General features: G+C 41.1%; 1 protein-coding gene across 3 annotated transcripts in view; it reads right to left on the bottom strand.

Annotated features, from left to right (window-relative positions):
• MKLN1 (muskelin 1) overlaps positions 1-13,094 on the bottom strand; it is a 187,118-nt gene that overhangs the window by 101,010 nt on the left and 73,014 nt on the right. For all 3 annotated transcript variants that reach the window (XM_038377144.2, XM_038377231.2, XM_038377585.2), the window contains 2 exons: positions 5,008-5,085; positions 4,167-4,232 (listed from right to left, as the gene is read on the bottom strand). In XM_038377144.2, coding sequence (XP_038233072.1) covers positions 4,167-4,232; positions 5,008-5,085 — 144 coding nt within the window. The remainder of the gene's footprint in view (positions 1-4,166; positions 4,233-5,007; positions 5,086-13,094) is intronic.

Here is a 13,094-nt window from a genome sequence, read left to right as displayed (position 1 = left end):
CCACCACCACAAAAGACATACTGACTTTGCAGGCTCAAGCAGGCCCTGAAGCAAAACTGATTACAGCCTCCCAAGAAGCCTATAGGGAACCTCTGCTCCAGAGCCATAAGAATGATTCAAAAGTTACCCTCTGTCACTAGGAAGACATAAAACTTGGGGTGAAATTGACTAAAGGAATGGAGGAAGTCCAGGTCTCCAGAAAACAAAGTACGTGTTTAATTTAGTGAGTTACTCGCCAGTCAGTTTAAGAAACTGGAAGACTGACTCAGTTTCACTGCTTTATTTAATATCAGAATGATCTCATAGGTCAAAGCCTAAGCAAGATAACTTGCTCTGAGTAAGGGAGGAAGAATCACACTTACCAATGCATTTATTCCAAAAATGTTTCATTTTGTTTCCCGGCAAAATGCATATATCCCTCTTATTTGTATTAGCATCACTCCTGCTGCTTTGAAATAAGCATTCAATCTTGAAAACTATATTCTATGGCCACTAGAGTGCGCTTCACAGCTTTCATTTCACATGATTGTGCTTTTCTCAACACAATCTTCCTCGGATTCTTCTACCTCTCTCTAAGAAGAATGTTTGCCAGCCTCATACAAATGGAGTAGTTCCTCTCTGGGGCAATAATTATATATTGGGTGACAAAGGTCTAGAACTTTATTAACCCAGGAAACCATAATAAAAATTAATGGTGAACAAGAGTTATTTTAGGGCTGTCAAGCAATTAAAAAAATTAATCACACTGTTAAATAATAGAATACCATTTATTTAAATATTTTGGATGCTTTCTACATTTTCAAATATTATTGATTTCAATTACAACACAATACAAAGTGTAAAGTGCTCACTTTATATTTATTTTTGATAACAAGGACTGTAAAAAAAAACAGAATTTCTCAATTCACATAATACAAGTACTGTAGTGTAATCTCCTTATGAAAGTTGAACTTACAAATGTAGAATTATGTAGAAAAAAACTGCATTCAAAAATAAAACAATGTAAAATTTTAGAGCCTGCAAGTCCACTCAGTCCTAATTCTTGTTCAGACAATCGCTCAGACTAACAAGTTTGTTTACATTTGCAGGAGATAATACTGCCAGGTTCTTGTTTACACTGTCACCTGACAGTGAGAACAGGCGTTCTCATGGCACTGTTGTAGCCGGATGGCAAGATATTTATGTGCCAGATACGAATCTTTAGTGCATGTCCCTTCATGCTTCGGCCAACCATTCCAGGGGACGTGTCCATGCTGACAATAGGTTCTGCTCAATAAGATCCAAAGTCAGTGCGGACTGACATGTTAATTTTATCATCCTAAGTCAGATGCCACCAGCACAAGATTGATTTTCTTTTTGGTGGTTCAGGTTCTGTAGTTTCTGCATTGGAGTGTTGCTCTTTTAAGACTTCTGAAAACATGCCTCTAACGTTTCACCCCTCTCAGATTTGGAAGGCACTTCAGATTCTTAAACCTTGGGTCGAGTGCTGTAGCTATCTTTAGAAATCTCACATTGGTACATTCTTTGCATTTTGTGAAATCTACAGTGAAAGTGTTCTTAAATGAATAACTTGTGCTGGGTCAATTATCTGAGACTTCTATAACAGGAAATATATGGCAAAATGCGGTAAAAACAGAGCAGGGAACATACAATTCTCCCCAAGGAGTTCAGTCACAAATTTAATTAACTTTTTTTTTTTTTAAACTGTCATCAGCATGGAAGCATATCCTCTGGAATGATGGACAAAGCATGAAGGGGCATACAAATGTTTAGCATATCTGGCACGTAAATACCTTGCCATGTAGGCTACAAAAATGCCATGCAAATGCCTGTTTTCACTTTCTGGTGACATTGCAAATAAGAGGATGACAGCATTATCTCCTGTAATGTAAACAAACTTGTTTGTCTTAGCGATTGGCTAAACAAGAAGTAGGACTGAGTGGACTTGTAGGCTCTGAAGTTTTACATTGGTTTTGTTTGAGTGCAGTTATGTCACACACAAAACATCTGCATTTGTAAATTGCACTTTCCCGACAAAAGATCGTTCTACAGTACCTGTATGAGGTGAACTGAAAAATGCTATTTCTTTATCATTTTACAGTGCAAATATTGGTAATCAAAAATATATACTTTGATTTCAATTACAACAGAATACTATATATATGAAAACGTAGAAAAACATCCAAAATATTTAATAAATTTCAATTGGTATTCTATTGTTTAACAGTGCAATTAAAACTGCAATTAATCGAGATTAATTTTGAGTTAATCACGCGAGTTAACGGCAATCAACAGCCTTAGTTATTTTGACAGCCCTAGTTGTATTCTGTCCTCATGCCTATGCATCTCAACTTGCTACAGCCTTCAACTCCCTATCTATACACCCACAACCAATATAGCCACTCTCAGCTCCCCCAGATTTTAAATAATCCCACATGCCTCCTTACCCCTCAAAGGTATCACACTGTAGCTGGGGGTTACGATTTGCAGCTTTCATGGACATACCCATGGTATTTTAATCTAGCTAGCCTGCTAAAACTAGTAGTGAGGATGTGGCAGGCAGCATTGTAGTCAGTGCAGGCAGTATAAGTATCTACCCAGAGGGGTAAAACAGGCTTGTGCAGCACACACTGCCACGTCCTCACTGCTATTTTTAGCAAGCTAGCTAGATTAAAGCTAGTGCACGCATGCCTACAGAAGCTGCAAATTGCACCCCGACCTGTAGTCCAGATGTACCAAGGCTTGGCACTTGTCCCCTCTCCCCATTAACTGTAAGTCACTTTTATTACATTATATTATCATAAGGGTTAGGTGGGGAAAGGGTTAGAAACCATGTTTGTTAGGAGTATTAAATAAGGAGTTGAGGGCAACATGAAGTCTTCTGACTGGTAACAGTAAGGGTAACCAGCAATTGAAGATAGGTTGATATGAATAAAATACACTAGCAAGATATGGTCAATCAAAACCCTGACCATCCTACTTGCATCCCCCTTTCCTCTACCCTTTGACAGACTAAGTTCTTTGGGGGAGGGACTGTACCATTCTTGTGTGTTTACATGGAACCTAACAGGTTTTTTTCCTCCATAGCAGTGCACACAAAATAGCTACAGGGTGGGGATTTGTATATTTATTACAATTAGATAGCCACAGTGAAAAGGTTGTTAAAAGGGGGAGGGAGAAAAATTGTTCTTCTTAACCTCTGAGAATAGGACAAGAAGCAATGTTAAATTGCAGGTTTAGGTTGGACATTAGGAAGTTTTTCCTAACTGTCAGGGTAGTTAAGAACTGGAATAAATTGCCTATGGAGATTGTGGAATCTCCATCATTGCAGATTTTTAAGAGCAGGTTGGACAAACACCCGTCAGGGATGGTCTAGATAATACTTAGTCCTGCCATGAGTGCAGGGGACTGGATTAGATTACCTCGACATCCCTTCCAACCCTATGGATTAGGCAAGGAGGTTTTGGGATTTCCTCCAATGCTCCCCACTCCCGTTCTCCATCCATTGTATTGTAGTTTATATAAATTACCTAAATAATTGAAGCCAGCATGATTATACTGCATTATTTTGACAAATAAAATACGCAGAATTTTGCGGAATTTTAAAATATTGTGCACCATTCAAAATTTTTTGGTGCAGAGTAAGTTCTTAGAAAAGTGGGGCTCATAGCACATGGCCAATCATTTAAAAAAATGATTGGTTTAGTTTTAAGATCCCCAGCTCCCTTTCTCAGGAAAAACCCCTGGCTCTTAATCAGAAGGTTCCTAGGTTATCAGTGAGAGTTAGGGACCAGTAATGCTTGGCCAGCTAAGGCCGAGACTGCTTCTAGCCTTAAGACCTGCAGCAGGTAGGGGCAAAAAGGGCACCTGTAACACATCCTCCCCCAACACAAACATCAGATCACCTATGGAAGAAGTCACTCCTGCATCAACAAAACAAGCAGACTGAAATCTAGAAATGTGGAGTAGGGCTCCACAGAGGGAAAGCAGAACAATCTAGATGCATTAAGAGCAGAATTTTGTCCGAACACTAATAAAAAAATAATATACAAAGGAACCAGATGTGTTTGCATATTTATAGCTGAACTGGTATCCGCTCAACATAATTAAGTTCCAAAATAAAAATAGGACAGAACTTTCTTCTTAAAGAATAAATGACCATTCACCTGTCTGTACATCAATGACCATCTGATGACCTCCTCTCATTCCTGGTCTGCTGTCCTCTCCATCACCTTGTTAAAAGACAAAGGAAAGGTTTGCTATTATACATGATTTTTAAAAAAATTATAATTCATTCATGCCATATAAACTGAGTGGAGGCAGCACAACTTAAATAGCCCACAGTCCTTCAAACATTCAAAACATACATAGCAATTATCTGGAGAACAGCATGTTTATACTCAAGGCAACCAAGATTTTTTTTTTTTATTGTCCAATTGCTTTTTGTGTCCATCTTCCAGAGAAAAATCATTGTCATAGGTAAATCAGTGAATACAATGCTCTATTTCAGTACAGGGAGTGTCTTGCAAGAGGAGAACTTAATAGTCCCTGGATGTGAAAACATATCCTTAGGTCCATAAAAACTGTTGAGCTTAAACCAATCTTTGCAGCCCCCAACGCTGGGGATAGCCAAAGGCTAGTTCAGCTCCCAGAACGATAAAGAGCAGCCTCAGAATTGCCTGAAGACAAGTCAGCTAGAATGGCACCTTAAATGCTACTCCACCACTCCAGAAAAGCCATCTTGTATAACTTTTGGGTTAAAGCTACTGTTTTGTGAACGGTTCCTTACTGAACTGTACATTCACGTAATTATTTTAGTATCTGAAGATAAATGCATCGTGCCAGAGTGAAAAGTAAATGACATCAGCTGCACCGGTAAAAAGCAGGATTAACCTATCCTATAACCTACCTTTTAACACCTTCATACACTGTATCCACAGTTACTATAGTGGCAATTACTAATGCATGGGTAATTTTTAGAAGTGTTTTCCATTTAGAGACTCTTACCTTTGGTACTTTTGGGGATAATCTGACCCCAACGCGGTTTGTATTCCTGCTGACTGATGTACTGATTGAACAAGCCATCTGCAAACACAGAAAAAACAACTTATTGCTGCATGTAATGTTTGCAGTTACATTATGCTGTAGCGGAAATTTTTCAGATTAAAATAAGATGCTCTCACTCAAACCTAACTGCTACTCTAGAGCTCTCTTCAAAACAACTGTCATATGCATGTCAGTTACTAACATTTTTCATAAATCATACCTTATTCAATTTGTATTTTGACAAAATAAAAGAGTAAACAGCCACTATATCAATCAAGAATCAACCTAGCTTGATTGCCATGTCATGCCAGTTTATCCATAATTGTCTAGCGTGACATGTTTTAATTAAGAATGGGTTCTATTTCCATTATTTAATCAAGAAGGGAAGAAGTTGCAAGTGCTTATAAATTCAGCCATTTCAGCTCATGTTGAGCTGAAACTGGGTCAGATGTCTCCAGAGCTTCATTTAAGAGAAAAAGGAAAAAGCAGACTGTTGTAAATGCTGAGAAGAAACAAACAGGCACTGGATCAAACCAGAAAAGTAAGGTTTCAGAGTAGCAGCCGGGTTAGTCTGTATTAAGTGAGCTGTAGCTCACGAAAGCTTATGTGCAATAAATTTGTTAGTCTCTAAGGTGCCACAAGTACTCCTTTTCTTTTTCCAGAAAAGTAAATTAGTCTTAAATCCCATCTCTCTCCTCCGTTTACCTGAGGGCATTTTTTGTTGGTGGCTTTTTTTTTTTGGGGAGCGGAGGGGGCAGGGACACAAAAATGGGACTGGGCTTTTGGGGCCCCTGATAAAAAGCAGATTTGTACAGTGTTAGATTATATACATGCTTCCTGAACCACAAAATGAAGTTTATAAATCTAAACAAAAAACTTAACACCCACTTATTCATCCCTACCCCTGCCCCCCCCCCTTTTTTTAAAAAAGGGTGGAGACCATCAGTCCTGGGGGGGGGGTATTTTTCCCTATTCAGGAGCCCAGGTATCTGGGGGTAAGGCAAGGACTTTAAAAGTTATTACCTTAAATGATAGGCGTCCACTTCCTAAAAATACAGTTGTAAATTCAGAAGTATATTACCTACCCCAGATGGCTCTAAGTGGAAAAATTAAAATCAAAACTGTACGCTCTTAATTATGTGTTGTACAAGACAAACTTTCTCCCACATCATATTTTTAATGTTTTTGTGGTCCTAATTTGTCAAGACTGAGATCTAGGTTTAATTATAGGCTTAATTCTGCAAGTCAATGAGTGCTTCCTGGTAGAGGCTGAGTGGTCTAAGGTTCTGAAGTCTGGTCTCCCCAAACACTACACAGCGTTTACGAACTCAAACAAGAGTTACGTTGGTCAATTCTAACTATAAAAAACTTTCAGAAGTTTTCAGGCATTTTGATTCACTCCAGAGATACATGCACAGTATATGTTCTGTTATTTGACGCTAGTAAAAAATTCCACATTAAAATCAGATACATTTTACTAGCCACAAACAGGTAAAAAAAAATTATTCTTTTACGGAACATTAGGATGGTTTGGTCTTCAAGAAAGGAGCTAAAACAGCATCATCAATCCCTTTGGCAGCAAACAGATTATTGGACACACAGAACAAGAGGATGAATTGCACCATATGACCTGAAAAGGGTGGTTTAACCTCTCTCTCATGCTCAACGCCCACAGGCTGCACTTGTCAAGACAACACTTCTCCCCTGCTGTGCCTTCAGCTTCTTTTAATAATGCTTCTTTTCTTCCATGGGACACTGGTTTGGAGATATTCCAGCTCTCTTCCCAGAAATGTTTCTTTCAACTGGGAGCAGTTCCACATTCATTCTACTTGCACTATAAATCAGCAGTGGCTTGTTTTGGAAGCTGAACCCCTCACTAGTGGTTTGGCACATGGACAGAAAGAGGCCTATTGGGATCTCCTACCGGTATCTGATCTATTCTTGTACCCTGTTCATAGTTCTTGTTTTATCAGCTAAGCTGACCTGACATGTCTAAAGAGAGAGACAACGTACTGCATAGGCCCTGTGAAGGATCAGATCTAGGCCAGATTAGGTTTTTATCATCCATTTCCAATGAAACAGTAACAGTGGTTTAGAACAATATTTTCAACTCCATTGCACAAAACAATTTTAAAAGTGCTTACCAGTTTTAAAGGAAAATCAATTTCCAGAGCCCATGAGGCCTTTCACATGGGTCAATGCCCACGTCTATTCTACAATTATGTCCAAAGATGATTCATTATGTACCATTATCTATTAACTCCTTTACACCTACATTTGATGCATTTTGCATACAGCAACATCCAACTCCTAGAGATTACAGGTTAATCATCAGTTAGGTACAATTTACTAATATTAGAGACTTTATTTTGTCAGCCAGTTGAATGTCATGTAGCAAGAGATTTTACAGAATAACCGAATGAAGGGAGTATGCATGGCTTAGTATTGCCCCTCAAAACTACAGTGCGTCTGGAACTTCCAGGAAGATTCAGCCATTCCCTTCTTATACACCCTAAGCACTTTGAGCACAAACAACAAATAAGACTTTTCGCTAGTGACTTAGTGGATGATCAGACATCAGAAATTGACATGAAAACAGCCAGAGGAACACCTCCTTGAAAAAAAGCGAAACCAGAACACTACCTGTAGCTTGCACAGAGAAATCTAATCTGTGAGTATGTTTTGCAGTAGTTTCATGCAGTTCCATTACGAAACTTTGATTCGGCATTTGCTGTACAGGAATATTAACCAGACTTGTCTGTCAGAGCATAGGCTGTCTGGAAGATGCAGGAATGAATCCAAATGTGAGGTATTTGAGCTATGTCTCAGACCCAATTGAGATTTACAGAACCTTTATTTTTGAGAGGAAGTCAACCAGTTGCCAGAGTTTCAATATGCCCATTTTCTGAGCATAATGCACATGAGGAAGTGCTAAGAATCTGTGGGAAGAGTGTGATTGCCTGCCAAAAAGTTCTCAAAAGAAATTATCCAGTGAGGTAGGGTGGAAGGCATCAGTCTTCAGCACTAGCTATACAAAAAAAAAAAAAATATCTACTTCCACTAATATTCATTCTCATCCATGCAGACTCATTCTTCCCATCTAATATGGTGACCACCTGCAAGAGGTTTGGCATGTCACATTTTTAAATCTAGCATTACAAATATTTGCCCCCTATTTAAGTCAATTTGTGCTAAACTGTGTGGCATCCATGTTAAAGAAAAATGTAGTGGTGAAATGAAGTTAAGGCCATGAACCTCAAGATCAACATGCAGTCAAAAGTTCATATGCCCAGGTTTAGGCTATGTAATGTCCAGGAGAGTTTCAGAGTCTCTGAAAGCCTTGAAAGTTAACTGGGCATTTGTGTGTATGTATATATACACACATATTTCTCTTTACATATACATTTGCACATCATTGGAAGTATACCAAACACTATACTGTCCAAAACAAACTTATTTGAAAAGCTAACACACAGGACAAGAGTTCAGGAATGAAAAAGGCCCAAATTCTGCGTAAGAAGAAATTATTGTAGAAAGGTTTCACAAAAGCTTTAAGCAGGGAACTTGAGAAAAGTGAGGTGCATGAGAAGGCATTTCAAACACAGAAGACAGCATGAGAGTGTAAAAAAGCATGGTGAGCAGGTGGTGGTAGAAGTCCAGAATGAAACATGGTAGGCCAGAATGAAGTTGTTTGGCCCTGAAGGTCAATGAGAGGAAGGATAATCCAGGGTTCAGGGCACTAGCCTGGGACCCTGGAAGAACAGATTCAATTCCCTGCTCTGCCAAAGACTTCCTGTGTGACCTCAGGCAAGTCACTTAATGTGCTTCAGGATAATACTACTTATCCTCACAACTTCTCTGTGAAGTGGGGAACTACACACAGGTAATGGGGTTACACAAAGAAGGAAAGCTCGATAGAAAGATGGGTGAAAAGTGGGATTGAGGAGCTGCAACTTAATGTGAAAGCCAGGGGAAGTCAGCGAAGGGGTTGAGGGGTAACGTGGTCAAAGCAACAGAAAGGAGAAGCAGTAGAGGATAAGCAGGGAATAATGCAAGTTAAACATTACTGTTGACAACACCAGCAAACCTTCGGTTAACTGGGAGTTTCAGTTAGCCAGGTATTGGATATTAGGATTATACCATAAAAGTATTGATATCAGATTTATAATATTCCTTTAGAATCAGTGACAGAACGTAGAATAGCATGTGTAAATAAAAATTCATGCTAAGTCATTCAACTAGATTGCTAGTGAAAGGAATAGCTCACTCTCCGTTTTATAAACTGGAACAAGAACAAAAGACAAGACCCAAGACCCACAACATGCTTAATGCTGCAGGTGTCAGGTTAACTACCGCTATGTCTACACTACCACTTATGTTGGTATAATTTATGTCGCTCGGGGGTGTGAATAAGCCACCCCCTTGAGCAACATAGTTACACAGAAATAAAGGCCGGTGTGGACAGCGCTGTCAGTGGGAGAGCTTCTCCCATTGATGTAGTTAACAGTGCTCGTTGGAAATGGATTAATTAAGTAGACGGGAAAGCTCTCTCTCATCATCTTAGAGCAGTTACACTAGTAGAGAGCTTGCAGTGGCACAGCTGCATCAGTGCAGCTACATCACTAAGCCCTCTAGCATAGCCATAGCCTAACGCCAGGTATACACCGGTAACTTTTGCCAACAGTGTCAGTTTACAAGTACTTTAAAAAAAAAGGGGGGGGGGCGGGAAATTTCTATATTGACAAAAGCTGTAGTAGACACAGTTATACCAACATAAAAGTGCTTTTCCCAGATTAGTTTATTTTGCTCAAGGAACCAGTATATACTGTGTCTAACACTAGGAGCATTTACCAGTATTGCTATACCAGCAAACCTCTTCTAGAGTAGACCTGGTGTAGAGTTAGAGGGCCAGAGTTTTTTTTGCACATTGCCTAGGTGCAATTGAAGCAAGCAATCAATTGTTCAAGGCCATTGCTCTAAGCCAAGAGATGTCAGAAGCCAATGCAACCTGACATTTAAAACTGTCAGAAACTAGGCAGATTAACCATTCACCACAAAAAAATTAAGCTGGAAAGCAACAGTAATTTGTTAACCAGTGAAATACAGGATCTAGGAATCTTGTCCTTTGACAATACTTCTACACCTGGATAAGCGGGAGAACACTGCAGCAGTTACAAATCATTTGTTCAAGCAAGAAAAAATACTCAAGCACTTCCTAGAAAAAGAACAATCTAGAAGGCTGGAGAAAAAACAGAGCAGTCCCAGAGGAGTGGAAAGCAGCACAGCAAAATCCCACACAGTAAACAGAACATGTTATTTGATATACTTGATTTTTAAAGGAGACAAAACTATGAGGCTGTCTTTAGTTATGCTTCTTTTCACTCCCACTATACCCCAGGAACCAAATCACTACTTTGATAAAACTGCATTATTGATGTTGCCAGCAGGCGCGCGCACACACACACACCCTTCTGCAAATTGTGCTTATTAGCAGCAGCTATTACAAAGCAGAAGAGTTTAGCCCAGAAAGACAAAACTCTGGACCGGACTTGCCATCATGCTACGTTGCTATTATTCCAGTAAAGTCAAAGGAGTTACTCAAAGATTCTCTTATTATGCCAGTACGAGTTTCACCTAGACCAGAGCTGGGCATACTTTTTGGCCCAAGGGCCATATCGGGGTGCAAAACTGTATGGAGGGGCAGTTAAGGAAGGCTGTGACTCCCAAGCAGCCTGGCCCACACCCCCTATTCACCCCCTCCCACTTCCCGTGCCCTGACTGCCCCCCCAAACCCCTAACTCATTCAACCCCCCCAACTCCTTGTCCCCCGACTGACCGCTCCCAGGACCCTGCGCCCCAATCCGCCTCCCCCAGGACCCTACCCACTATCCAATCCCCTTGCTCCCTGTCCCCTAGCCACACCTCCACCCCTGACAGGCCTGCCCAGGACTCCCACACCCTATCCAACCCCCATTCCCCAACCGACTAACCCCCAGAACCTCTGCCCCATCCAACTGCCCCCCGGGATCCCCTACCCCTTATCCAACCCTGCCCCCCTTACCATTAAGCTCGGAGCTCGCAGCCCCAGGACCCAGACGGAGCCAGCCGCGCTGTCCGCAGGGCGAACTGAGGCTCCAGGGGAGGGGGGACAGTAGGGGAGGGGCCGGGGGCTGCCTCCCCGGCCAGGAGCTCAAGGGTCAGGCAAGGTCCGTCTCGCGGGCCGGATGTGGCCCGTGGGCCGTAGTTTGCCCACCTCTGACCTAGAGAGAGCAAATGAACATGGAGCACAATACTGAGAGTCAGGAATTGCTGAGTTCTAACCATGGCTGTGCTCCAAGTGTGGGGAAAAGACACTTACTCTGCTACTCAAGCTCCCTCTGCACTCTAAATAAAGCGCTAAATAAAGGGTTAATCTTAATTTATTTATAATGAAGCTAGCCACTAGGCCTCTGCTCCAAAAGTCAGAGCCTTTCTCCCACGCCTACCTCAGTGTCTTCCTGTAAGCTCCTATTACAAGGCCTATTGTCCCTACTCCCATTCACAAAGCCACTAGCCTAATTCAAATCCCTCCTAAAATATTATTTCTGCTGTGTTGCCCAACTAGGTGGGTTTAAAAAGAACAATCCACTAAATTTAACAAAATCTATCATAATGAAGAGATGGCCTTGCTAACTGGGGAATCTTACTGAAATCTTGTCCTTCTCTTAAACGAAAGAGAAGTTGGGAGGAGTGCATTACATTCTCTTGTAGTGTTGTCTGACTTTAGGTTGTCAGCTACCTGGGTCACAGACCTTGTCTTCACTTATTCCTGGAAGCACCTTTTAAACTCTTGGGGGGTGGGGGCTTCCAAGTAATAGAAATAAAAAGGAAATATGTTAGTAAGTCTTGTCAACCTTTACTAACTCTTCTCATGCAGAGTATAATCATGTGTCTAGCAAGAGTTTACAAGGCATCATGCTTCAGATACTAAATAGCTCCCCTTACATAATGCAAAACAAATCACAATACAGCTCCTCACATAAACACCACCCTATATCGGAAACCTACTGACCGCTATTCCTACCTACATGCCTCTAGCTTTCATCCAGATCATACCACTCGATCCATTGTCTACAGCCAAGCGCTACGATATAACCGCATTTGCTCCAACCCCTCAGACAGAGACAAACACCTACAAGATCTCTATCATGCATTCCTACAACTACAATACCCACCTGCTGAAGTGAAGAAACAGATTGACAGAGCCAGAAGAGTACCCAGAAGTCACCTACTACAGGACAGGCCCAACAAAGAAAACAACAGAACGCCACTAGCCATCACCTTCAGCCCCCAACTAAAACCTCTCCAACGCATCATCAAGGATCTACAACCTATCCTGAAGGACGAGCCATCGCTCTCTCAGATCTTGGGAGACAGACCAGTCCTTGCTTACAGACAGCCCCCCAATCTGAAGCAAATACTCACCAGCAACCACACACCACACAACAGAACCACTAACCCAGGAACCTATCCTTGCAACGAAGCCCGTTGCCAACTCTGTCCACATATCTATTCAGGGGATACCATCATAGGGCCTAATCACATCAGCCACACTATCAGAGGCTCGTTCACCTGCGCATCTACCAATGTGATATATGCCATCATGTGCCAGCAATGCCCCTCTGCCATGTACATTGGCCAAACTGGACAGTCTCTACGCAAAAGAATGAATGGACACAAATCAGACGTCAAGAATTATAACATTCAAAAACCAGTTGGAGAACACTTCAATCTCTCTGGTCACTCGATCACAGACCTAAGAGTGGCTATCCTTCAACAAAAAAGCTTCAAAAACAGACTCCAACGAGAGACTGCTGAATTGGAATTAATTTGCAAACTGGATACAATTAACTTAGGCTTGAATAGAGACTGGGAATGGATGAGTCATTACACAAAGTAAAACTATTTCCCCATGGTATTTCTCCCTCCCACCCCACCCCCCACTGTTCCTCTGATATTCTTGTTAACTGCTGGAATTAGCCTACCTGCTTGTCACCATGAAAGGTTTT

This window comes from Dermochelys coriacea, chromosome 1 (assembly GCF_009764565.3).
Source record: "Dermochelys coriacea isolate rDerCor1 chromosome 1, rDerCor1.pri.v4, whole genome shotgun sequence".
NCBI classification, from domain to species: domain Eukaryota; kingdom Metazoa; phylum Chordata; order Testudines; family Dermochelyidae; genus Dermochelys; species Dermochelys coriacea.
Note: the sequence above shows the minus strand (reverse complement) of the source record. Positions and strands in the feature narration are given on the sequence as shown.